Source organism: Lepisosteus oculatus, chromosome 7 (genome assembly GCF_040954835.1).
Source record: "Lepisosteus oculatus isolate fLepOcu1 chromosome 7, fLepOcu1.hap2, whole genome shotgun sequence".
NCBI lineage: Eukaryota > Metazoa > Chordata > Actinopteri > Semionotiformes > Lepisosteidae > Lepisosteus > Lepisosteus oculatus.
The window spans coordinates 8,168,888-8,192,136 of record NC_090702.1 but is presented as its reverse complement, the minus strand read 5'-3'; the positions used below and the strand labels follow the sequence as shown (position 1 = coordinate 8,192,136).

General features: G+C 38.1%; 1 protein-coding gene across 9 annotated transcripts in view; it reads right to left on the bottom strand.

Moving 5' to 3' along the window:
* cacna1c (calcium channel, voltage-dependent, L type, alpha 1C subunit) overlaps positions 1–23,249 on the bottom strand; it is a 447,138-nt gene that overhangs the window by 125,164 nt on the left and 298,725 nt on the right. For all 9 annotated transcript variants that reach the window (XM_069192105.1, XM_069192106.1, XM_069192107.1 and 6 more), the window contains exons 6-9: positions 20,051–20,212; positions 14,083–14,279; positions 8,376–8,479; positions 4,617–4,789 (exon numbers count right to left, since the gene is read on the bottom strand). In XM_069192105.1, coding sequence (XP_069048206.1) covers positions 4,617–4,789; positions 8,376–8,479; positions 14,083–14,279; positions 20,051–20,212 — 636 coding nt within the window. The remainder of the gene's footprint in view (positions 1–4,616; positions 4,790–8,375; positions 8,480–14,082; positions 14,280–20,050; positions 20,213–23,249) is intronic.

Here is a 23,249-nt window from a genome sequence, read left to right as displayed (position 1 = left end):
GAATCCTGACCAGGTCTAGTGCAAGTGATCACATTACTCCTATCCTGGAGTCCCTGCACTGGCTTCCGGTCAAATTCCGTGTGGACTTTAAAATCGTCATACTCACCTATATGGCTTGGCACCTCAGTACCTGTCTGAACTATTATCGCCCTACTCCCCACCTCACAACCTTCGCTCTTTTAATTCTGCTCTCCTTACTGTCCTCCAAGCCCATCTACATTGTATGGGTAACAGGGCCTTCTCCTGTTATGCCCCAAAGCTCTGGAACTTTCTCCCCAAGGATATCAGAGAGTCACCTTCTCTAAAATCCTTCAAATCTAGACTCAAAACCCTTTTCTTCAGAAAAGCCTTTACTTAATTGGTTCCAATCTATACTCCTCTGCTTTTCTTAGTACCACCTTCCATGGTCTCCTCTATATATAGTAATTGTGTTTTATCTTGTGTATTCTTTTTATTTATTGTTCTTGTCATCCTGTAAAGCCTTCTGAGAAGCCAGCTTTAAAGGTGCTATATAAAATAAAGTTTATTATTATTATTATTATAGGTTGACCTTAAAAACATTGTCTTTAAGGGCACCAAAGACTACTGTCATTGGTAGGGTGCTTCTAAGCCTGTAGTACTAATATTAAGGGCTATACAGTACATGTGTTCATTCGGCATGTTACAGAAGTCTTTTATACTCTCAGTAAAGAAAGACTTCATGCTCTTGACTTGATGGTAGACACTTGAGAGAACATGTGTTTTGTCACTCTTAATCAATTCTGATCAATCAATCTGCTTAAAACAACATTTTCTAAACTTGGCTTCTCATGGTACATCACCTCAAAGATCATTAAATCAAACTAAAAAAAACGTCCTAGCACAAAAATAAATAGCAGACAACTGTGATAATATTAAACAGCACATTAGGCTAATATACAAACATGCTTGAGCAGGAGGTGCAGCAATACTCAACCTGAATGGTGATTGGCTGTCCTACATTGGTTGAAACATAGAAAAATACATGATGGAGAAAAATACATCCAGAAAATCTCAATAAATATGTCTGTGTTGAATAATAAGATATGTATATACTGTAAAATGATACAGTATATGGTAAACAATCCTTCTGTGTAATCATAAATGCAGAACTAACAACTTCATAGACTACAACAGATGCAAACAAATTGTAAACCAGTAGGAAAACACTTTGATAAGGCAAAGGGAGCTATTTGTTAGCAACTCAATAGGAAAAGCTAAAATAACAACTGGGGAAAGATATCCTACATACTGTAGATATGATGAAAGTCTAGTTTTATCATTAACAATACTAATGAAGCAAAGTAAGGAACAGAAAGCTAGTTTCAGAATTGGTGTTTTAAATTTGCTCACTATGCCAGCATTTTATGACTTGGGCTTGCTTGTGCACATTTACGTGGGTCATCACCTCAAAGTCTCAACAGCATTTCAGCACAGTGAGGGTCTCTCTTTATGATCAGGCAAGCTGGCGACGCCGACACCGCAGGGGAGAGATCTCATTCTTAGAAGCAGCATGTGGCTCCTTACAGCAGGTATTTAATGAGATTGGTGCCAATTACAGCACAATATCACTGCTTGCTATGCATTTCAACTAATTAGGCCGGAATGGACTCAATGTTAGGGTACTCCATTGGTGATAATGATATTGAAGAAAGATTAAAATCCTGGATTAGGTGAAAAAAATGTTGACAAATTAAGTGAAATTTTCCTTCAGAATGAATAATGAAATACAAAGCGGATGGCATGAAGGAAGCAAATATAAAATAGAGAAATTTGTATATCAAGGGTTGTGAGTATACAGTATGTTAGAACAGGCTACCCAGCCTGAAGCTGATACACTGTTTTTTTTCCAAGTAACAGCTGGATGAGATCCTTGGATCAATTAACTACTAACAAAGCAAATGGGCTTGTTGGGATGAATGTTCTCCTTTCGTTTGTAACCTCTCTTTTGTTCTAATACACAGTTCTCACTCTTTTGTACAGTATCTCAGTTAAATTAGAAACCATGCCAACACATTCATTAGGCCATTCACTGGCCATAAAAGCTGCCCCTCACTGACAATGCACTAGTACTGTGACAGAACTGAGAAATTTTGTTTACATTACAGATCTACTCTGTAATAGGTTAAAATCAAATTTGTCAAAAAATGAGGATAACCAAAATGTCTTAAAACCGATACAAAGAACAGCAGTTAAAAAATCTTCGGTTTTCAATTTGACCTACAGTGCTTACAGTATACTGTATTGAGAAGATGTTTATAGTTATAAAAAGATTCTCTGGTAAACAATAATTGTGCGCCAGAAAACACTGCGAACAGACACAAAATGCAAGACTTTGGCAGCATTTCTTGCACTAGCAATTGAAGTTGATTGTATAGCTGCATTAAAGCTTATCAGTACTGCTGGATCAACACAGGAAAAGCAATAGGAAAGGATATTTCAGGTATTTCAGGAGTTACTGGATTTGATCCTTTCATATAGTTAAACAGTCATGGATGGGTCTTCCTTTTGATTAATAAAAGAGACGTTGAGTTTCCTGTACACTATCTTTCGAAGCAGTATTGTACAGCATGAGTAACAGATGTTATGAAATTGTGGAAGCTTTGCAAAATATAAATTATTGTAATAACATACATTTAAAGTTCTGTATTGGATCTATCTTACCTTTTACTGGACCCTGAAACCTGTACTAAAAAGTGCTCACGCAAGTATGAATCATACTTTAGTGTGAATTACTGTAATAGACCAGTTATTAGTCTAAACAAAATTTGCATTATGAACCTTGCTCCTGATGGCACTAATGTTTGTTATACAGCTGGATGATCATCATCCCCAGAAAAGAGTTGCCTATTTGCAGCATATATTTAAAATAAAAAGTCTTTTATTTTCTAAAATTTAAATGTCTGAGAAACAGAAACCTATTAAAGTGCACACTGTATGCTGTATAAAAAATGGCAAGTCACTTCAAGGACTCCACTTTTAAATTCCTCTTTGCTATCTCGCTAGTATGAGATGGAGATTCCTGCACTTGTGAGTTCTTTTGTTGTCGAATAATAAAACCCCGAAAAAGCAGTGGAGTGCTTTGATTCCCTATTCAGTGCTGAGAAAAAAAAATGATTCTTTTTCACCTAGCTTTTATGGGTTCAAGATGCCAATGGCTGCATTGGAGTGGAAACAAAAAGGAAAAGAAAAAAAATGAACAAATCTGTAATGCTATCCTCAGTGTCTCCCTTTAAAACTAACTGTATATGTACAGTATATACATCAAGTAAATGCTGTATGAAATTGCTACCACTGGATATTTACAGGCTGAAGAATATCCTTGTTTTTGGGATTAGTGTTATTAACCAAGCAGTTCTGGGACTATAGAATAAATATAGCATCAACTGGGAGTTAAGCCTGATTTCATTTATAGTTCACCCACAAGGCTGCTTAAAACATTCCCAATGGGCAACCTATTACCAGCCTACAGTACTGTATGTACCCAGGTGTCTTACTTTGAGTTCAGTGGAATCTCTGATTGCTTTGAGACAACTGTATGCACCACAAGGATATGCCTGCTGTGCTGTTGTTTGTTTGTGGTATTTCCTATTCTATTAGCTCTACCTGATATTTTTAAAAGCAGTTGATCTGCCCTGTATGAGTGTAAATACTCTATGAAACAACAGTTCTTTTTCCACTTTTGTACTGTACCTGTTTCACAATTTCTGATGAGATTGTTTTAGGCATTGTAGGAGCCAAAACTCTAAGGCAGCATTTTTCGGCATTAATACTTTTTAAAATACAAATTTTAAAACGTCTAATTTCATACACCACCGTTATATAAAGACAAAAAACACAGGCATTGCAAAAGGTATTTAAAACTAAACTAAGAATGTACAGTACTACAATACCAATGCAAGTATAAGAATGCACATTTATACATGTATCTGTTTCGAGAAATATGAAATATGCATGAAATACGGTATATATAAAATATTCTTGAATTTAAGAAACTGGAATGGAACACAGGTCACAATTTGAATGATTTTGCAGAAGTATCAAACTCAACTGTGTGAGCATGATTATGGATACAGTTCAGACTTTTTTCTTTTTAAATAGATCTTTCACAATATGTGTTGAACATTCGAAAAGTCTTAAATCTAGTGACATAAACATCAGGTTTATAAAAATAATAATATCTACATTCTAAAGACAACAGAATATACAGTACTGTATATAAAATATATATTATTTCATGATTGATTTCAGGAAACAATGTTAAATACTTCTATGCTTAAAAACAACATCCATGCGCACCCGGGCAGCATATCAATATACTATGTAGCCACAATTTCATTTATTCCTCTACATTTGAACATGTAAAGACAGAATAAAGAAATTGTAACTGTAACCATGATGAGGTACTGTATGTGAGTAAGGATTGGTAGTTTGGGCTGCAATAAATCTGTTTTCCTAGGTAGGTTGCGGTGGGTTTATGGTTATCTAGAAAAACACTGAATACCAGGTCAGCCCTACTTTTGGCAATCTGTCCAATGACAATGCAGAACAAAGTGATACCCTCCCCACAATCCCCCTCCCCCCCGTCCTACACTCACGGTTGCGAGGCTTGTCCTCATCCAGCCCTTCGTCCTCATTCTCAGGGTCGATGTCCTCAGCCTGTGTTATCCAGTCCAGGTATCCCTTCAAATCCTCCTCCAGCTGCTGCTTTTCTCGCAGCTTCTGGAAGTCACCCCTGGCTTTGGCCTTCTCTCGCTCCTTGGAGAACTCTCTGCCACAGACAAAGAGGAGAGGTGGAGGAAGAGAGAGAGAAAGTGGAAGGGAGTCAGTACAGAGCAGGATGCTATGTTAAACTCACCCACCAAATGTCTCCAACCAAAGTTGACAAGTAAAACAACCATTATGAAAAAGAAAACATTGGAGATTTTGAAGTGAGTTAGGCCTAGGAAGCATTACAAGGTTAGATTTAAAGAATCAAGCTGAATTATGTTTGAAATACAAGGGCGAAGGCAAGCATGTGGAGGTTCTCTAGTTTTCTTTTATTCCTGTAATGTAATAAGAAGAGAATGGAGTGCCTGGGGATAGGAAAATTATTTAGAAAAATATATCTGCAGAGCCAAGCAAAGGCTGACTCATACTTTTTCTCTCATGCTCCTTTCTGTGATTTGAATCTGCATTTGCTTGCTTCTTTGAACTGAGTGTACATACGAATAAAGGGGGAGAGAGACTGCTCAGCTCCAGTCATAATGCAAATGACATGAAGCAGCTGTTGTCTTCAATATGTTGCATGTGACAAAAATATAACAATGACGGGGATCACTAGAAATTTCTAAGAAAATGCATTTACAAAAGCAGTACAGTATAAGCATAGTGCTACAAAAAGCAAATCATATGACACACTACTGAGATAAAAGTAATAATGGCATCCAGGACACTATATGGTCAAAAGGACCAGAAATGTGAGAGGCCATGCAGTGTTTCAAAGGTGCCAGCTGTTTTGATTTGGAGCCAAAATGTCTGAAAGTCCTCTCATACTTTCAGCTTTGGCAGAAGAGTAGAAATAAGAATCACCTCTGAAAAAAAGTTGGATTTAAATACTTTAAAACATCAAGTTTTGGTGTTCCAAAAATATGGAAGTATACACAAGTCTACATTGACGCAATTGCTTAGGGAGTAAGTAGTCTTGAGATGTCGAATTCCATGCACTGCTGTTGGATGCTGTCTTTTGGCCTCTGCCTGCAGCTACAGCAGAAACACCTTTCTCCAAATCCTGGCATGATGAAAGAATTACCAGTTGGCATTTCTCAAGCAGCTGCTGTGATTCCAGACAGACAGCAACCTCCAGGACTGAACATAACTTGACATCTTGAAAGTGAGTTCACTGGATTTATGACTTATGACTATAAAAACCTGCAGCTATAGCAATATATAAAAAATGTGTGAATAAAAAACATTTGAAAAACAGCAACAGCATGCTACTTTTCTTTAAAGCTCTTTTAGCCAATGATATTAAGCTTTTTATGGTGTTATAAACCACAGCTAATTAGGACACGTAGCACCTTATAAAATAAATGTACCCTTTTAACTCTTCAAGAAATTGATTTTAGAAATATCAGGCCTGTTCATTTCCTGGGGTCAGGGCATTTTGATCCATTTTTAAAGGTGCAGCCAATTTGGTTGTGAACAGTTTGTGTTTGTGTTTTTCTGCCAGTTGTTTGTGAGCAGTTCTTGAACTTCAGTTGTCACAAGACTACAAGAGATCGATTCAAAACCTTTCAGTCTCATTTGAGACAAATGAGAGGAAAGTCAAAAGCCAAAACAAAGCAATAAAAACCCATTGGTTCCTTACCCGCTCAGCACACCAAGAACCAAGTTAAGAACAAAAAATGACCCTATGATGATAAGTGTAACAAAATAGATCCATGGCCATTCATTTCCTACGGCATCATTGACCTGGAAAAATGGAAGGATAATTAGTAGGCAACACTCGGAGCAAGAAGATTCCATGGGAAAAACAGCCTGTGTTCAAGATCCACTGCAATTCTAAATTTTTAAACTTTTCTCACATGTGTGGGAAGCTAGATTTTTAGTTTGGCGAATAATATCCAAGATTTCTCAAGGTTTTGCCAAATTTCTAGATTTTTTTGCAAAAGGAGAAAAACAATTTCAGTATGAACAATTAGAAAGCATTCATTCCGACTGAACCTCAACATCCTCCTACTTGCAAGTAGTATAACAAGCCAAGAATTTATTTTCATCGATTTACTTTATCATTGAATATTAATTGTAGAGTTGCGTCACAGACCTAGTGTTGGTTTCAGCCACAAGAGGGCAGTTTAAGGAAACTCAAAATCCAGGGATTTGCACAAGGATCCAAGAGAGGAATCTAATGCAACAGTTTCTCATTAGTTTTCTCTAATAATAGAGATCACAAGAGAAGATACTGTACCTTGTCTCAAGATAAGACCACACCCACCAAGTCTCTTAGAACAGTCTCATGGGTGAGACTAGTGGTTGGGGTTTTTTTAAGAGTCAGGATGAATATGAGCAACTGAGAGAGTTTAGAGCTTGCCCATCGATTCTGGGTTTACTAACTACAATATGGATATATGGCAATGGTATTTCCCATTGGTTAGGGAAATGGTTATCAGGTTTAGTCAGTTCAGGTAAACAAACGCTCTGAGGAGCCATTTTATTTACTCCCCTGGGAGTAAGAAGCTGGGAATTCTCAGGTCGACAGAGTAACTCCAGCAGCTGGCTCAGGGTGAAGGAACCCCATTAAGGTTTAGACAAAGGGGGGAACTGAATAGACTTGCAGGTTAGGGACCAATTTTTGGATGGGAATGGGAACGGGAATTTATTACACCAGAGTTGGTCTGACTTCATCTGCAGCTCTGAAGTTACCGGTAGTTTTCTGTAGGTGGTTAATGTAAGTAGGTGTACCTATACTATGATGGAAGTTAAGAGGGACTTGCAACAACTATATAACGTATTCAGTGTTGTCAATTTAGCACACATTAAACACTGAAATGATAGCTTGTCAATATTTCTCTATGCCTTTCCCTTTTGTAATGAACTTGCAAAGACACAGAAATGTTTATTCTGCTACAGTACTCATTCAGTATTCTGCAACGGTTCTTATCAACTGTTGGGTTTTAATTGGATAAACAATCCAATAACCAGCAGAACAGTTTTGTATATGAAATGTTAATTATTTTTTAGAACTTGCATTACACAGATTAAAAAGACGTAATAACGTTGAGTGGTTAGTACTTGGTGTGGTATCACGTTTAAAGGGAAACAATACAGGGTGGCACTGTGGTGTAGTGGTGGACATTGCTTCCTTACAGCAGTGGGACCCTGGGTTCAAATGCTGGGATGCTATCTGTGTGAAGTTTGTGCAGTGTTTCCCACAGTCCAAAAACATGCTGCTAGGACTTGGTGTGAATAAGTGTGTTTGTGTGTGCCTGTTGCTTGCCACAATGGGCTCTGGCTCCCCTGTGACCCTGTATTGGATAAAGCGGTCAGAAAATGAAAAATTAAGAAAATAAAAATGAAGACAGAAATGACTGTATTTCCAAGACCTGGTGTTTTTTTATTGGCCACTCATCTTAACAAGCCCAAAGCCACACTGTACTATACATGACCTCTTTTATTATTACTGTTATTGCATTTGTCCTTGTGAAAAAAAATCTGAATACAAAAATATCCTATTAAACAATGCACATTTCAAAAGTAGTTTTGGAACGTTCGAATCTGCTGCCAGCCTTTTTTTATTATTGTTAATGTTAGACTTTTGTCCCATGGAATCTTGATGTCCGGTGACTCACAGCAATCACCAAACAAACCAGTCTTACCCGCTCAACACCCCCAGAACCAGATTTAGAACGAAAAAGGATCCGAAGATGACCAGACTGACAAAATAGACCCAGGGGAGCTCATAACCCATAGCGTCCTGCATCTGGAAGATGGAAGGAAGGTTAAAGGAAAGGGAAAGGGAAACAGAAAAGAGGCAGCAGAGAAAGAGAATGGAGAAAGACATTTTGAGGGCTTAGGTGAACCAGTTTGCTTGTTTGTTCATGTGCTCTATAGAAATAGGACTGTCATTTTGACCATTATTATTTGGAGCCTATAAGAAACCTTCAGAAGCAGGACAAGCTCCAATTCCTACAGATTTCTGGGTCTAGAGTAGAAATATGGGTTCTCCAGACCTGTTTTTTCTAGTCTTCCTAGTGCTAATGCAACTCCACCATCCCCCAACTCTACTACCAATGCAGAACGCTTTTAGTTTATTGGTCAGAAAGTTTTCTTTCAACTCAAAAGCTAACACACCAAATTAGACTTATTCTGTAAGTGCATTATTAAGATTTATATGATGTGCATGTTTATGCGATATGATGATAAAAATTGCTCATTTAAAAATCTATCCCTGTTTTATTTTATCATATGTATTTTATGTGAAATTAAACCACCGTCTACAGCTTATGATGTTCTGCAGACAAATCATAAACTTTTTATCCATGAGTGGTTTTTGCTATGGTTGTTGCCTGGAACAAACTACATGGGCATTTTTTAAAGCATATTTCAAGGAATCATTTAATAGAAGCTAAGATATGATCTTTGGATCAATAAGCTACGAGCATCCAAGTGAAGATGAAAAGCTGAATAGCCTCCTCCCATTTGTCACCTCTTTTCATATTCTTACTTCTTTCTAGGGATCTAGGCAGGGCAATAATAATAATAATATTCTCATATGGCTCAATATATGGTATGCACTGTAGTTATTTCATCATAAAATGCACAGTAGGTATAATGAGCAGCACAGTGTCAAGGTCGTGAGTGCTGCTACAGTATATCACTCTCTTTCTGCTTTCGGTTCAAATCCTGCAACTAGCAGAGGAATCCTACTCCGTTGTGCCCCTAAGCAAGGCCCTTAACCCCAGCTGCTCCAGGGGAGCCGTATAAATGGCTGACCCTGCGCTCTGACCCCAAGCTTCTCTCCCTGTCTGTGTGCCTGTGTGTCTGTGTGTCTCATGGAGAGCAAGCTGGAGAATGTGAAAATACAAATTCCTAATGCAAGAAATTGTATATGACTAAAAGTGATCTCTCACTGCTTTTGGGTCCTAGGTTTGATTCTAGATTGGGTCACTTTCTGAATTCGGAGTTCTCCGGCTTTCTTCGATCTCTCAAATACACACTGGATAACAGACCTGAGGAAAAGTTTGTGGACTTCCTTTGGTTAGTTCGTATTCTAGTACATTCCAGACTTAAAATGTGATTAGATCTTCATAAAAGTGTAAAAAACAGATGAAGATACAGTAACCTGATTAAATGTGACTTGAATCAACATGGTCTTGAATATTTTTCCATTTCTAGACCATTTGTCCAATTGATCTATCAGATGGATGGAGCCCTAGATGTTTACAAATAGTTTTGTATCCATTTCCAGATTGAGGACTCATTCTCTGAGGTCCTCTGTAATCTCTTTTGATTGTGGTATGACATGTTTCCACTAACCTTTTCTGATAAAGAACAAACTCACAATGTTTTAAGCCAATTATATTGGACATAGCTGACCGAATGTAGTCCTTGTATACAGTACTTATACCCAATTATTTAGCCACCTGATTCTCTAATTGTGCTATGCAAACTAGAGGTTCACTTATTATTTCTCTTAGTGTACACCGTTTCTTTATTATTCATTTTTGTACTTGATATACAACTGTTTCAACAGACATTGCATAGCTAAAATATTTGCTTGAAAATACCTGTTTTGATTAAATACGGGTATCATGGTAAGAAATTGTAATTCTCAGAATTCTATGCTTTCAGGATAAGTTACTACAACTCCTACCAGAAATAATGAGTTACTCCAACTTCTACCAGCTTTTTGATAATGTTTGGATGTCCTGTAAGTATACTATTCACATCATTAATGCAAATCATTCAAAACACTTCTGTCTATGTTTTCCAAATCACTGATTTTAGTGGTGATGCTAAAACCTTGCACACAGTCTCATTCTAGGACGAGATCACAGACATGTTTGGTTGTCCTTCAGAAAATGATGAAACAATACGGCTGATTTTGTTCTTTTATTCCCCTACCAAATATCTGCGTGGCTTTCCACTGACTTTTGTTCTTGGTCTTCTCTGGGAATTTAATTTTTACTAACATCACATATGGCATATGTCACAGCCAGAGGGAAAATGTGTCATTTAAATAAATTTCTTTTGATTACTTCCATCCTTTAACAAACCAGTTTGGCAGTTCAGCAGAGGATTCTGTCAAATATTCTGGCAATTTTACATAAATATGTCAATAAAGAGTACATATACCGTACATACTGTTTAAAATACTTCTGCTTAACATTGTAGGCCCTCTTAACCACAACATTGAGCATGAGTAAACTGATTAGCTGTTGCTAAATGTTTACGTTTTGTACTGTATACAACTACTGGAAATAATTATGGAAGCAGTGCTTTTCTGCTTATTGGTTTCAAAAAGTCTTAATAAACAGGTAAGACCGTGAATCATATCACCCCCCCTCAAAAAAAAATAAAAGCACAAAATGCCTTATGTATATTTTTAAGTGAATTTTCTTGAGATGTACTCAACACATAATATACTGTAGTTTGATAAAAACAAAGGAAGGCTGTTCCCTCCTGTCAGGCTGTGATAAATGCCACAGTGATGCTTGATGGGAAATCACTGATGTCTTGGACTGCATCTTTCAGGATGGAATTATCAAAAGCTGATGATGATGACATTTGTACTGTACCAAAATCAAACTCATGCTTTTCTATCAAACAACTATGGAAAGATGTTAGTAAGTCATCGAGTCAGGAGAATTAAATCCAACAAAAAGGCTTGAACAGCATTAGAATTATTTAAATACATTATAAGGGTATAACTGTCAACAGTCCAATTTCCCATAACAATTTCAAGTTCCCATAGGTTTGTGATATGAAAAAATCTATTTATGTACTGTATATTTTACATTAAGCAGCTCTCTTCATGACAATGCTGCTTATGCAACACCTGAGTCTGTTCTTCCTTTTTTGTGTCAGCTCTACCTTTTTCCATCAATATTCATTTAAAAAAAGTAATTGAAATGGTACCCATGGAGCAGCAGAAATAAAATGTTTTAGAAAACACCCATTAAAATTGCTTGTTCATTAATAAGCTGCTGAATATTTTGTCAGTGTCCAATTCTGACCACTGAGTGAAATCATTAGTGTAGATTACATTACTGAGCTGCTTAACTGACAATGCTTATTGAGCAGCAACTTAACAGGACCTGAATTCGTGCAGGCAAGATCATTGCTTAAGGATTAGGCTCTGAATGTTAGAGCAATTGGAATCAAGTTTAATCCAAAACTTTCCAAATTCACCAATAGAGGCTGAACACAAAAACACATGTAGTGATGCATAACTTAAGCATGAATTGAAGCACAGAAAAATCATGAAATATTCAAAAGACATGGTTGTATGTAGTGCCTTGACAGTGAAGACTCTTCAGACCACAGCACAGCGCATTTGTTAAATCATTAAATCATACACATTAAACATTTAAACTCCACTAGAAGTACTGTAAGTCACATGTGCCATTTTCAAGCTATATCTTCATATTTTTTCCTCATTAAAAATTAAGGTTCTACAGGATATTAAGAAGAACACAAAAATAAATTGGTCAGCGTTAATATCACTGATTATTTTCTGATAAAGTGCTCAGTAGCCCTTTAATACCACATTGTATTTTTAAGGACGTATGCAACTGTAGTGTAATTGCTGTGCAAAGACATAGCAGTTCAAGAAACAATGTCAACTCTTCCCAGAAAAAATGTAAAGTCAAAATGGGGCCAGGTAATGTTTCAGAGTCCATTATGCTTACATTTCAAGTTTATATTTCATCACAAATTTATGAAGTGACACTGGTACAGCAGACTTCTAGACCCATAGCAGCTTTACCACCAAAACAGACAATTTTTTTAGAGCAGTATAATCTGTAATGGCTCTTTTTTAAGAAAAGAGGGCTCGGAACAGCTCCAAAAATATTTTTCTCAAATTAATAACCAGTGAAAATATTAATAAAATAAAATCAGACTTTTTTAACCAAAACCTTGTGGTTTTCAGAATGAAAACTAATCTTTACTGTTTCATTAAATCAGTTTCACTCACCCTTTCTAAGGGTGATTAAAAAGATGAACTATTGTCCGTTTCCTTTTAGTTCTAATGCTTTGTGTTATTGAACTACATAGTGGACAGATTTAATAGAATTTGCTGCAATGATAGTGTGAATAGCAAGAGGGCCTTTAATCCTTTTTTTTTATAAAAAAAGAGGAAGGGGAAAATTGAAGGTTTAGTGAATATGCTAGACCATCTGCTAGAATAGCCAAAATGAAACTTACCAAAGTTAAAGGACATTAAAAAGGACGGCAGAATTTTAAGGAGAAGACTTAGCTAGAGGGTTAAGGTGAAATGTCTGTTTCATCACTACTGCAAAGTTTGCATGAAAGACACTTTACACCTACTCTCCCACAAAGAGGCATGGCAAGAAATTATGGCAGCTGTTAAGCTATCAACATTTCAAACTCATGTACAAAGATCAGTGAGTAAAAAAAAAAATCTCACTGAGAGCAGTGTTGTTGGTGTGGGTTTACAGTCACAAAGTTTTAGAGCACATTTAAACAGAAGAAATGTCCTTTAAGCTAAACAACTAGCAATACATATACTGAAGCTCAGAACGAAAAAAAAAGCATTTTTTAGCTTTCCTGGATGAATATTGGGCCACACCACTGTAGGGTGTGTGATGCAAAGCTGACTGTACCTTAGCCCAATGGGAAAAAAGTGGAGCAGTCGGGGAAGAAAAGCTGAAAGAAGGAGACAGTGCCAGTGCAGTCTCTATGCTCCAATGCTGTGGTATTAAAATAAAGCACATTGCACCAAGTTTTTGAAACCTTTGGGGTTCTGTACCATTATTTTGGGTGCTGAAATCAATACAGCACAAAAACAGGAACAGTGAAATGTGTTTATTTCTGTTTTTGCTTTCCATGGAAAAAATGTGCGAAAGCAGAACTGAGCAAGCTGTGAGGTTTAACTAATATTTTAATATGAGTGTTTCTGCCCTTTGAGGTTATTTTTATGCTTGGGCATTGAAACACATAATGTAAAGAAGGAACTTACATCACCATATAAACGCAGATTAATCTTTTTCGGCTTTCAGAAATTAATTGTGGAGCTCCTGGACAGTGATTTCAAGTTTCTTTTTCATTTATACAGTAGTATGCTGAAATATTCAACTACTGAATGTGCATATGAACAGGAAAGAAAATTACACAGGTAAAGAGCCATAACATGAATTAAGAGTGAGCATATTTGAGATGAAGAATCGATGTTATATAGAATTATTATTGTATGGCACCTAATTAAGTATTTTTTCTTGTTCTGTCTTTTTACATTTTTAAATTATTTGAAACCAAATGTGAAGAGCCCATAAGTAACAGTGAAAATTGTGTGGAGATCGTGTGAAGGTGAGGGTCAGAAGAGTGGGGAGCCAGACTTACCCAGTATAGTACTTCTGTCCATCCTTCCATGGTGATGCACTGAAAGACTGTAAGCATGGCAAAGGCAAAGTTGTCGAAATTGGTGATGCCTTCATTGGGCCCCACCCAGCCTGGCTCACACTTAGTGCTGTTTTTACAGTGCCTCCCATGAGCTGTGTCAGGGGCACAGGGGGCTGGCTTCTCATCAAGAATTGCCCCTGCAAGAGACCCAGAGAAAGAGAATAGAGTTCAGAATTCTTTACACATGAGCAGCTCCTGATTGAACTCCTGAGCTGAGAAACACTGAGAGGACAAAAAGAAATGAAAAAAAAGGATACAATTCCAGACTGAGAAGACATGAGCGAGCCAAACCTTTTCTGACTGCAAGAAAATATCACTGTCTCTTCTTTCATTCTTAATCAACTGTTCTATTCACTAAGCCACTGATGATAGGATACAAATCTCTACATGCATGTTAAATAAGCTATATAATATCTGCTATACATGCTTATACAGTATACAGTACAGTACTTTCACTTGTTCATTTACATTAAACTAGTTAAGTTGATGTATAGTGGACTATTACATTTTTTAACCCATTTACTCCGAATCTCCATTTTTATAATATAAATATCTAGTTTCCTCGATGCTGTCATCCACAATTTTGGATACCCCAACACTTTATTCATAGAAAAGAGAACATTTCCCTGACTGAGATTGTAAAAACAGTAAGAATAAATTGGATGTCCAGAAAACATACAGACCAAAACTCAAACAAAAAAATAAAATGGTGATTTAATAAGGTATTGAAAGGTTTCTTCCGGCTTGAACCTCTATTAGGATTAATTTTTAAGAATATATATTTATAGGGTTATGTCTCCAATGTCAAAGTACCATGAGTTGCTTCACAGACCAAAAGTGTTAGCCCTGCAAATAATTCTGAAAATATTTCTTGATATCTACTGTACCCACTTTCAATAATTTTGGAAGTTTGGCACAGGAGCTCACTCAGACACGGCAACCCAGTGCAAAAGTAATAATAAACAACTTACTAATGTCTTTACTAAGTGAAGTCAATGACTGTAGATAGTGCAAGAGATACATATTGTATTTCATATTCAGAAACCATTCAAGACTGTTCTGCAAGAGTAATATGAAGTCTGAAAGCATCTCAATGTACTAACAAAGAATAAAATTATTACATACTGTATAGGAACAGTATGTGAAACAAATTTCTCAAAATGTAAAATTTTCCCATAGGGAAGACATAATTATAAGCTTTTTAAGAACAACAATAAAAAACTAAACTCAAAACTCAATAAAAAACTTTGTCCAGCTTATTGTATTGTAGAATACTCAGCTGTCTAGTCACATTAATGCAACTGATATTTTAATTCTAACATTACTGATCTTGCAAAGTATCAGATAAAAATCATCGAGATATTTTAGTGTAGTTTGAGTTCTAAGTGTGACTGAATACTTGATGTTAAGCAGTGAATGAAATCTTGAGTCATTAGGTTGCCTTGTTTGCTGCAGGTATTTGTAAGTCTACTTTTTTTATTGATAAAATTAATGAAAGATTGTGGTAAACATCCTTTTAAATTTTAATCAAAGCAAATTATTGTTTTAGAGTGGAACTCCTCTCTCAGATAATGGCTCCATTTTGTAATACAGGCCTGCACTCCCAGGTCGCTATGGCAACCATGTGCATTTTTAGTCAGCCTGAATCATCCACTAGTTCTGTATGAACTCATTATCGGTGATTATCAGTACCCCCTGTCCCTAATTAACACTCACCTTGTTACTCCAGGTATTTACTGTAAGTCTGCCTGTACTGTACAAGGGTGAGTCACTGGGTTTGTCTACCTGGAGTCAAATGCCTTCCTTGCTTGCATCATTGTATTCTGACGCTTGCTCATGTCTTCAGCTTCTTTCCTGGATTCCCCATGATTAGTTCTTCTGTGTATCAACCCAGCTTAGGACTTGGTTGGAACTTTTGACTTTTCCTTTACTACAGACTGAGTTTCCCTGTACCACTGCACTCAGTGCTTTGCTTTCCAATTCTTTTCCACCCATCAGCTCGCTGTCTACTCAGAGCCTTGCATGTGCATTAGCCCTTCAGCATAGTGACCTCTGCTCTCTGCAGGTCAGTGTGTACCATTACAGAACGGCCGAGCCAACAGAACTGTATCCAGCAGGCTCTGAAGCCATTCTCCAGATGCTGGCTTCTCATGAGTCTGCTTTGAGAGCCCAGCTCATCAGCATTGCTGAGCTGAAGGAAGTGTTGCTGATGCAGGAAACATTCACTGCTGTTCATTCTCTAGCTACAGCATTTACCCCCCACTCAAGTTCCAGATTCTGCTTTGGCTTCTGCCCTTTCCCACCTTCCTTTAGTGCCAGATGGATCCCTGAAAGTTGTAGGGAATTTTTGATGCATTGCAATATAACATTCTTCCTACAACCCTCCTCTTTTCCCACAGATTTTTTTGTTGTCTGGGGCAATCTCTGGTCTGGGCTTGAGGGCTGAAGGAGAGAGGAAGTCCCACCTGCAGCTATTATCTTTTCACGGACACCTTTTGGCAGGTCTTTGACACCCCTGGCAGTGTATCTGAATCTATTAATTTTTAACTGGGTTCAAAGCAGGGCACCCAACTGATTGCCTACTATGCCATTCAATTCAGGACTGCGGAGAAAGGAGGCCCTCAATGCCCTTTTCAGAGGAGCTTAAGAACGAGCTGGCCTGCAGAGACCTTTCTTCAACCTTGGAAACCCTCATCAATCTAATGATCCAGCTGGATGCCCGAGAATGATGGCAGGAGAAGCTTTAGAGCGCACCAGCAGATCCCTCTTTTTGGTCTCTGGCGTTCTTCCTCCCTATCCACCACTGACAAGGAATCCATGTAGATCAGAAGGGCCAGGCTCCCATTGACAGAAAGACTTTCAAGTCATAGTGATGGGTTATGCCTTTACTGTGGGGACCAACCACACGGATGCTATGACTGTCCTGTGTTGCCAAGAAATGCCCCAATTCAGTAAGTAAAGATCAGTGCATACTGTGCTGAGGAACCACTTCTACTTCACTTCTACACCTATTAACATTGCCTGCCACACTCACGTGGAAGTTGGCTATCCCCCTGGGAATATCTTTGGTCCCTTATGCTTTGTTTTCCCCATGTGGAGGTATTGGATGGAAGACCCAAGGTCTGCAGCCATGTAGAAAAAATGTATCCATTGAACATAATGATCCTCTGAATTCAGAAGGATGGCTCCTTGTGTCATGTTTCGAGTACTTCATCATACCTCTTGGATTCTGCAAACTTAGCTAACAATATCTTCAGGGACTATGTGGACAAATTAATCATTGTGTACATTGATGACACCCTTATCTACTCAAGCTCCCTCTACAGTCATACCCTGAGGCAGGTGTTACAATGCTTGCTGCAGCATCACCTTTATGCAAAATTAGAAAAGTGCGAGTCCCACTAGTGAAGTAACCTTCCTGGTGTACAAAATCTTTTGTATTGGCCCACAAATGGACGATTGCATGAAGGACTGACCTACTTACTCCTCCCTTCATGGGGTTCACAAATCACTACTGCTGTTTCATATGGAACTTCAAAGTGGTAGTAATACCAATTACAGTCCTTAGCAAGAAGAGTCCCGAACAGGGCAGGCAGGGAGTTTGAGAAGCCGAAATGCCACTTTTATCTGAGCTCTGCTTCTCAGACACTTGAACCTTTGAAGTTAAAGTTGGGTCCCGTTTTTCTCCCAGTTCAATTTTTCCATCTCCCACCAATCTGGTTTGAAAAATGGAAAGGTCGATACTTTATCTCAGATCTATTCCCCAGACAAGATTCTCTTGGATCCCCGGATCATAATACTGGCTTTCCACATTTTGGAGGGAAACTGCTGGAAGTGGAAGAGGCAGTTCTGGCAGCACTGGCCTGTGATCCCACTATGGCCAGAGTAATACCATACAGAATTTGGCCACAGCACCAGGCCTGTGGTTCACTCAGGCATCCAACATTCACTGGAATTAATCCACTGGTACATTAGTTGGCGTATAATGAGGTCCAAAACTGAGGGCTTTATGGCAGCATGCTCCTTCTGCAACAGGTGCAAGAACCCAAGAAACGCTCCAGCTAGTCTTCTGCTCATCCTCTTTCCATTCCTCGGTTCCCATGGTACTCAATCTTAGTGGACTTCATCACTGGTCTTCCCCGCTTTCTAGGGTTTTCCATAATCTTTACAGTAGCTGACCGATTCTCCAAGGCTGCATACTTCATCCCCAAAGCCTGGCTACTATCAGCATCTGAAAAGGCTGACATCTTCATCAAGTCGGTAGTCCATCTCCACAGTCCTTCCACCAATATAAGTTCCAACTGTGGCCCTCAGTTTGTTTCAAGGTTCTGGAGCACCGTCACCTTCTGGGAATCCAACAGTTAGACAGAGTGGGCAACTCAAGATCTAGAGACTTTGTGGTGCCATTTTTGTTTTTTCAGGATGACTGGCTGCATCTGGCGCTGAACTGTCCCAAAATGTCTTGCTTATATCTTCCTCAAGTATGTCTCCCTTACAGTGCCTGTACAGGTACAGCCTCCACTCCTCAGGCTGTCCCCGGATTTCAGAAATATTCTTGAAAGGCTTTGGCGTTGTGTTCAGGACAACCTACTGAGGTCTTTGACAGGGCAGCTGCACTCCACCAGCTGCTGCTGGAGGACCACTCCACCTTTGATCCCTGGGCAAGTGGTCTGGCTGTCAACGAAGCACCCAAATCTGGCTCCTCGCTTAATCGGACCCTATCGGATCACTGAACGAGTGAATGTCGCCACTTATTGTCTCACTCTTTGCCTGCCAGCTTAGACAACGCACCTTACAGCCTTTCATGTGTCCTTACTGAAACTCCCATTCCCTATTCCCCTCCTGTTGGGGGATCGGAACAAACGCTCTCTACAGCACATCCTGATCCACCACAGGGATTCTGGGCCTGAAAAGTGATTCTGGGTTTCTGCCAAGGAACCAGGCCCCCTTTGCCTGATCTGTGCTTTCCACGTCAGATACCCAGGAAAGCCTCATCTAATGCCCAGAGGTCGCCTTTTGAGGTGGGGAGATTCTGTAATAGCCATGCAACTGCAAGCTCACACTTCCAGGTTGCTACCAGGTTTTTCCACAGGGGTCTTTGTCATCAATGAGTTCCGTACAAATTTTTTATAAACAGTTTTCACTACCTCCTGCCCCTAATTAATGGGTAGTCACCATCTTTCTCTTATATTTAAGTCATGCGTGTACTGTACACTGATGCCCCGGCGTGAGGTTTGTTTCCCTGGAGTCAAATGTCTTTCTTGCTATGTGCTTCGCTATTCCTTGCTTGCTTCATTATCCCTGCTTACTTGCATCGATTATACTTTCTCATGCTCTCAACTTCTCTCCCAGATTCTCACCAAGGCTGGTACTTTTCTGTCTACCCAACTTCAGACTTGGTCTGAAACTTTGAGCTTAAACACTGGATTTTCCCACTGCTCTTGGTGCTGTGCTTTCCATTTCATTCTCACCTGTGTGCTTGCTTTCTACTCAGAATCTTGCATGTGGATTCACCCTGCACCTCAACAACTGCCACCTTCTCCAAGTAAGTGTGTGTCATTACACTTTTAGAATACATCTCTGCAACCACTCTGTACTGTACCCAAGATGGTTCAACTTGTGAAAACAACCCTGCAATAAAGATCTGTTTTATATGGATTGCAGTATCTGCTTTACAATTAACTTATGCACCTGCTTACCAAGGTAAATTTACATGTACTATTTACAGTGCTTTCCCATATGTACTCTATGTCATGCATTAGCTTTGCTATGTCATAGTTTCCCAAAGTGTTTATTGCATCTGCCCATGTGTTCTCATGGTTTCACTATACTGATTCTGATGCATCTCTTTTTTCACCAGAACAAATAGGAAAAAGTCAGTGTTTGTGTATCAAAGAAAAGCACTCACCTGCGATGCCGTCCTTGACAGGTAAACAAGTGCGGTGCATTTTACCCATGAACAGTTCCAGTCCGATGATGGCGTAAATGATGATTACAAAGAGAACCAACAAGGCAATGTGCAGAAGGGGGACCATGGCTTTGATGATGGAATTTAAAACTACCTGGAGACCTGAAAGCCAATAAAGTTAACATTTAGATACGTTTCAGCACCATTGACATCCATTCTCCCTCTGTTCACCTAAAACATTAAAAAGTTTTAAAGATGATAAAAATAAAAATATTAAGTTAGTAAAGGTGATCCAAAACTATGTTTCTTTCTTTGTCTTCTTTGTAGTGTACTGTAGCTCTTGTACTGAGATATTCTCAAGACATAAAAAGAAGAAAAGGAGAAATGACATTATACAGTGCACTCACATTTATGCTTAAAATGTATAAAGGTGCTAAAATATATTTCAAACAGTTTCTGTGACCATCTATTTTCTCTTTGGAGAACAAAAGAAGCTTAAGAAGATTTGAAGCACAGTAAGATACTCAGTGATTCCTGAATTTTTAATTTTTAAGGAAAAACTCTAAATTTGCCTGTTGTGTTACTCTCCATGGTTATAGTTAGAAATATTAGAGTTTTTAAAGGCAATGTCAAATTGGTCAGTTTTTAAAAAACAAAAATAAGCAAATAATACTCATTAGATAATATAACAGTGAAAAAAAACTCAAAAAGAGAAAGGGTAAAACCCTAGTGTCCTGACCAAATTCCCTCTGGCCTTTCCCAATCTTGGCCTCCTAATAATCACCATCTACTGTATGAATTATCTTTATTAATTCTCTGTTCTCCTCCTTAGTGAGTGTACTGGTGCAGTTTGACTGCCATTGCATCATCCAGGTGGATGCTGTACATTGCTGGTGGTGGAGGGTAGTCCCCATTATCTGTAAAGTGCTTTGAGTGGAGTGTCCAGAAAAGTGCCATATAAGCACAAGAAATTATTATAAATTATTACAAGAGAGAGAAAGAAGAAATGTGGAGAGAAATGTATAAATGCAATCATGTTTAACCTGTGAAAAAAGCGTGGTAAAGCCAAAGCGATTCTATGCTTTGGTTTGATCAAATGACAGCATGATTTGTGGGAAAAAGTCCTGGGAAAACACAGTACCAGATTTAGCTGTTAATTCTAGGAGTAGCAGAACTATTTGTAGTATAATGATCAATGATAAAGCATTGCTTCTGAATATCTTCATGTGACTATACCAACAGAGTACTGTGCAAAGGGAGGACTAAAAAATGAAAGATCCTGCAGATGTGTCTGCTGGGATGTTTGTGAGCAAACTGGTATGGTTATAACAGGGCGACTGGTTGGCATGAAGAAACCAGCTGCTGGCCGATGTAGTCTCTTGTGGGCTCTGTAATGCCCATGAAGAGGTTGAGAAAATAATGTAGCACAATCATTGACCGTGTAGACACACATAAGAGGAAAACGTCTATAGGTTTGTAAGTTGTCTCATCTGAGGTTAAAATGATCTGCTACCAGGGACGTAGACAATGTCTGTGTGACTCAGTTCTTTTTTTTAGGTGAGCTTTTTTATTAGCTCACCAGAGGTGTCACTGATTCCTCTGGTAACACCATGAGGAATGTGCACTATTAAGTTTTCCATTATTGGGAATGATGATTTTTAGCAGTCTGACTTGAGCTCATCACTCCCCATTCCTCTGCTTCATCACAATATGTAGGAAAGCATAAATGGTTGGGATTAGGATCTGACTCTCTCCCAAATTCCTGTTAATAAACTGCTTAATTTGACACAAATATAAACTTTGTTACATTGAAACTAGGTTAATTCTTATCTTACTGTAATACACTATACAATAAAATACAGTTTATTCAATTAAAACTTTTGGGCAGAGATTGATATAAGAGAAAGTATATTTAATTATAAGTATAAAACATTAACCAATTGTATTGGTTTGGTTTTAATAATGAAATCGAAGAAAACAAATGCATTTTAACCCTTTAACCAATTTATTTTGAATCCTAAAGCCAATATTTTATTAATGCTATTTTTCAGTCTCTGGTTTTATTGCTGACTTCTCCAATACATGAGAGAACAGACGTTAAGGATTTTAGAATCCACTTTCATTTTTTAATGGATTTAGACAAGATGAGGAGCTATTGGGCTGTTTTTCACTCCAGTGAAGTTTATGTTTTCCACAGGGTTTAATAAAACTAATGCAAACTCTGCACTATCAATACCCTGCAATAGAAAACCTACTGACGGTAAGCATAAAATTCAAAGATATTGTGGACTACTGTAATACATGTCTTTCAGCTCTGTTAAGTTAAATCCCTTTGGGCAGCTTTCCTGGTCATTAAAAGAGTCCTGACTGCAGAAAACTTCAACAACATTTCTGGGAGTGATAAACATCTATTTCTTTGATGTCGTGTTGAGTCAAGGACCTGTAACAAATGGAAACAGATAATCTCTAGAAAATACAGCTAGAGAAATTAATCCCATGTTGGGGGGTGTGTATCTGAATACAGACTAATCTAGAAAAGGAAGCAACATGAACATTGAGCTGCAATCAGTTTTTTTTTTGCCTGAACCAACAATTTGCTGCCTGCGATTAATCTAAAATATCCCTTTCAGTTGCATTCACCAGAAACCTTTTGAGTTGTCTGATTATAGTAGAGAGTTTAAAATACGTATCTTCAATGAGACAGACAAAGCCAGTCCTGGTCCAGACTTCTGTGAGTCCTGTACGCTATTTTCATAGATAACTTTTAAATGACTTTGAAATCTAAATGTCCACAGAATTTGGCCTACTTACATTACTTTGTCCGTGTCTCTTATTGTGAATCCAAAGAACGCTCAAGTGGTAAAGTGGAAATTTAAATAGATGTTAATGAGCCACTGAGTATCATTTACACCAGCTAAGATTTTTTTTTTAATCAGGTGAGTTAACAAGGTCTCAGGTGATGAAGATGAAGAAAAATGAGGACACTCTACAAACACTTTACAGCCATTGCATCAGTAGATCATACTCAATATGGTTTCTGTGTATTCTCTTTCACATTGTACACTACTAAAGGGAGACATTGCCCATCAGAAACAGCTCAAAAGGCACCATGCTACTGCTAACTTTATGTTTATGACAAAGAAATGCTGCACTCTGGAGATGTACTCTGCTAGCCATGTCAACATAATATTTTTATTCA